The sequence below is a fragment of the Bison bison genome, unplaced genomic scaffold (genome assembly GCF_000754665.1).
Source record: "Bison bison bison isolate TAMUID 2011002044 unplaced genomic scaffold, Bison_UMD1.0 scf7180017845890, whole genome shotgun sequence".
Classification (NCBI taxonomy): Eukaryota; Metazoa; Chordata; class Mammalia; order Artiodactyla; family Bovidae; genus Bison; species Bison bison.
Genome location: NW_011476463.1, coordinates 6,892 through 8,555, shown reverse-complemented (window position 1 = coordinate 8,555; position 1,664 = coordinate 6,892). Strand labels below are relative to the sequence as shown.

At 41.4% G+C, this 1,664-nt stretch overlaps 1 protein-coding gene across 1 annotated transcript in view; it reads right to left on the bottom strand.

Annotated features, from left to right (window-relative positions):
• Positions 1-6: 6 nt before the first annotated feature.
• NKRF (NFKB repressing factor) overlaps positions 7-1,664 on the bottom strand; it is a gene marked incomplete at its 3' end in the record, with an annotated part of 3,601 nt that continues 1,943 nt past the window's right edge. Inside the window, exon 2 of the mRNA XM_010837759.1 lies at positions 7-1,443. Coding sequence (XP_010836061.1) covers positions 7-1,443 — 1,437 coding nt within the window. The remainder of the gene's footprint in view (positions 1,444-1,664) is intronic.

Genomic DNA, 1,664 nt, shown 5'->3' with positions numbered 1-1,664 from the left:
TAATAACAGTCGGTTGGGTCTTTTTGAGGGTTTTCACAGCTTCCCCCGCAGCTTCATATTTGACAGTTTTCTTCACTCCAACTGCTTCTGCAATTACTTCACTCTCGAGAATCACCTTGCATTTCCATCGGAGGCCTGTCATTCTTTCATAGACGTATTCAACTGTCATTCGGTTAAACTGAGCTGTGTCATTCAGTGTGCACACAGGATTGGAAGAATTCTCATAAACTACAAGATCCTTTATGTCTTTCTTCTTTCCAGATCCCCTGGGTGAAGAGCCTGCTTGGCATTGTGAACTTTTGACAGATGGATAAGTGGGCTGTGTTTTTTGAAGGATTTTCAAAGCCTCATCAGCAGCTGCATGTTTACTTGTTTTTTTGGTTCCATAACCTTCAGCTAAGCAGTGATCTTGCAAAAACACTCGACAACGCCATGTACGATTTGGCATCATCTCATATTTGTATTCAACAGACATTTTGTTGTATGAGGCAGAATTGTTAAGGATACCAATTGCATCGTTTGCATTTTCTGTAAGGATAAAATTGGTCCAGTGTTTGGCGGAAGCATTAAAAATCGGCTGCCCAGAAGCATCTTTAGCCAGCACCACCAGCTCTTCTGGTGGTTTCAGAGCTGGAGGAAAGTCATATGAAGGCATGCCAATCTGACACACCACAAGGTCCTCTCCAAATGTGTGCTTGAATTTCCGTCGGATAACCCTAACTTCAATACGTTTCTGCAAGAGTTTTACAGCTAGCTCAGTAGCTCGATCCCTGGACCCATTCTTGCTGCCAGCATAGCCTGTAGTTAAGTAGATGTTCTGGCATCTAACTTCACAGGCATAACCATCTGTTAGAAGCTTTTTATTTTTGGGGATGTCAGCAGGAGGGATTTCTTTTAAAGGAGCGTATATATATTCAGGATTTGTCTTACATGCCTGAATACAACGAGTTAACATATAGGTGTAGTTAATTTTATCAGATCCAGAAGTCATCTCTGGATTAGAAAGGTTCTTCCAGATAGTTGCTGTTAATTTTTCAATAAAATACTGCTTCTCAGCTACCACTGACTCAGGAAATGTCTGTGATGGTGAAGGCTCAGGAGGTGACTGAGAGTCTGCCTGCTGTGATGTGCTGCTGGGGGCAGGGTTCCCACTGTCAAAATACATGTTGGCTGTGACAGGCTTGTCTTTTGTGAAAATAAATCCTGATGAATCACAATACTGAGAGTTCCCATCTTGTATACTGAAAGAGTCTTGAGTATAATCTTGGTAGATGTCTCTTGGCATGTTAGCAAAATGTGTTTGTTCATTTCTCTCTTTTGCTTGAGGGCCATAAGGATCTTCCTGTCTTTCGTCTTTTGAACTACTAGCTACAAAATGTACAGGCTCAAAACGAGGTCTCACATGGAATTTGGAACCGGCTTGCTTTTTAGGAGGATTTTGACCTATAGAATGAGTGAAATTTACAATTCATTAAAAAGGGATATTTCAAAAGAACCAAGCAGGAAAACAGTACCAACCACTTTTTTTTGCAAGCTGAACTGCTGGTAAAAGTTATGTCCCATCACAAAAACTTCAGCTCATTTAGGTGAAGGGACTCAAATATCAATGTAAGATTCCAGCATAAGGAGAGATGCTCCCTGTCCTTCCACGTGTAAGGGAGGAG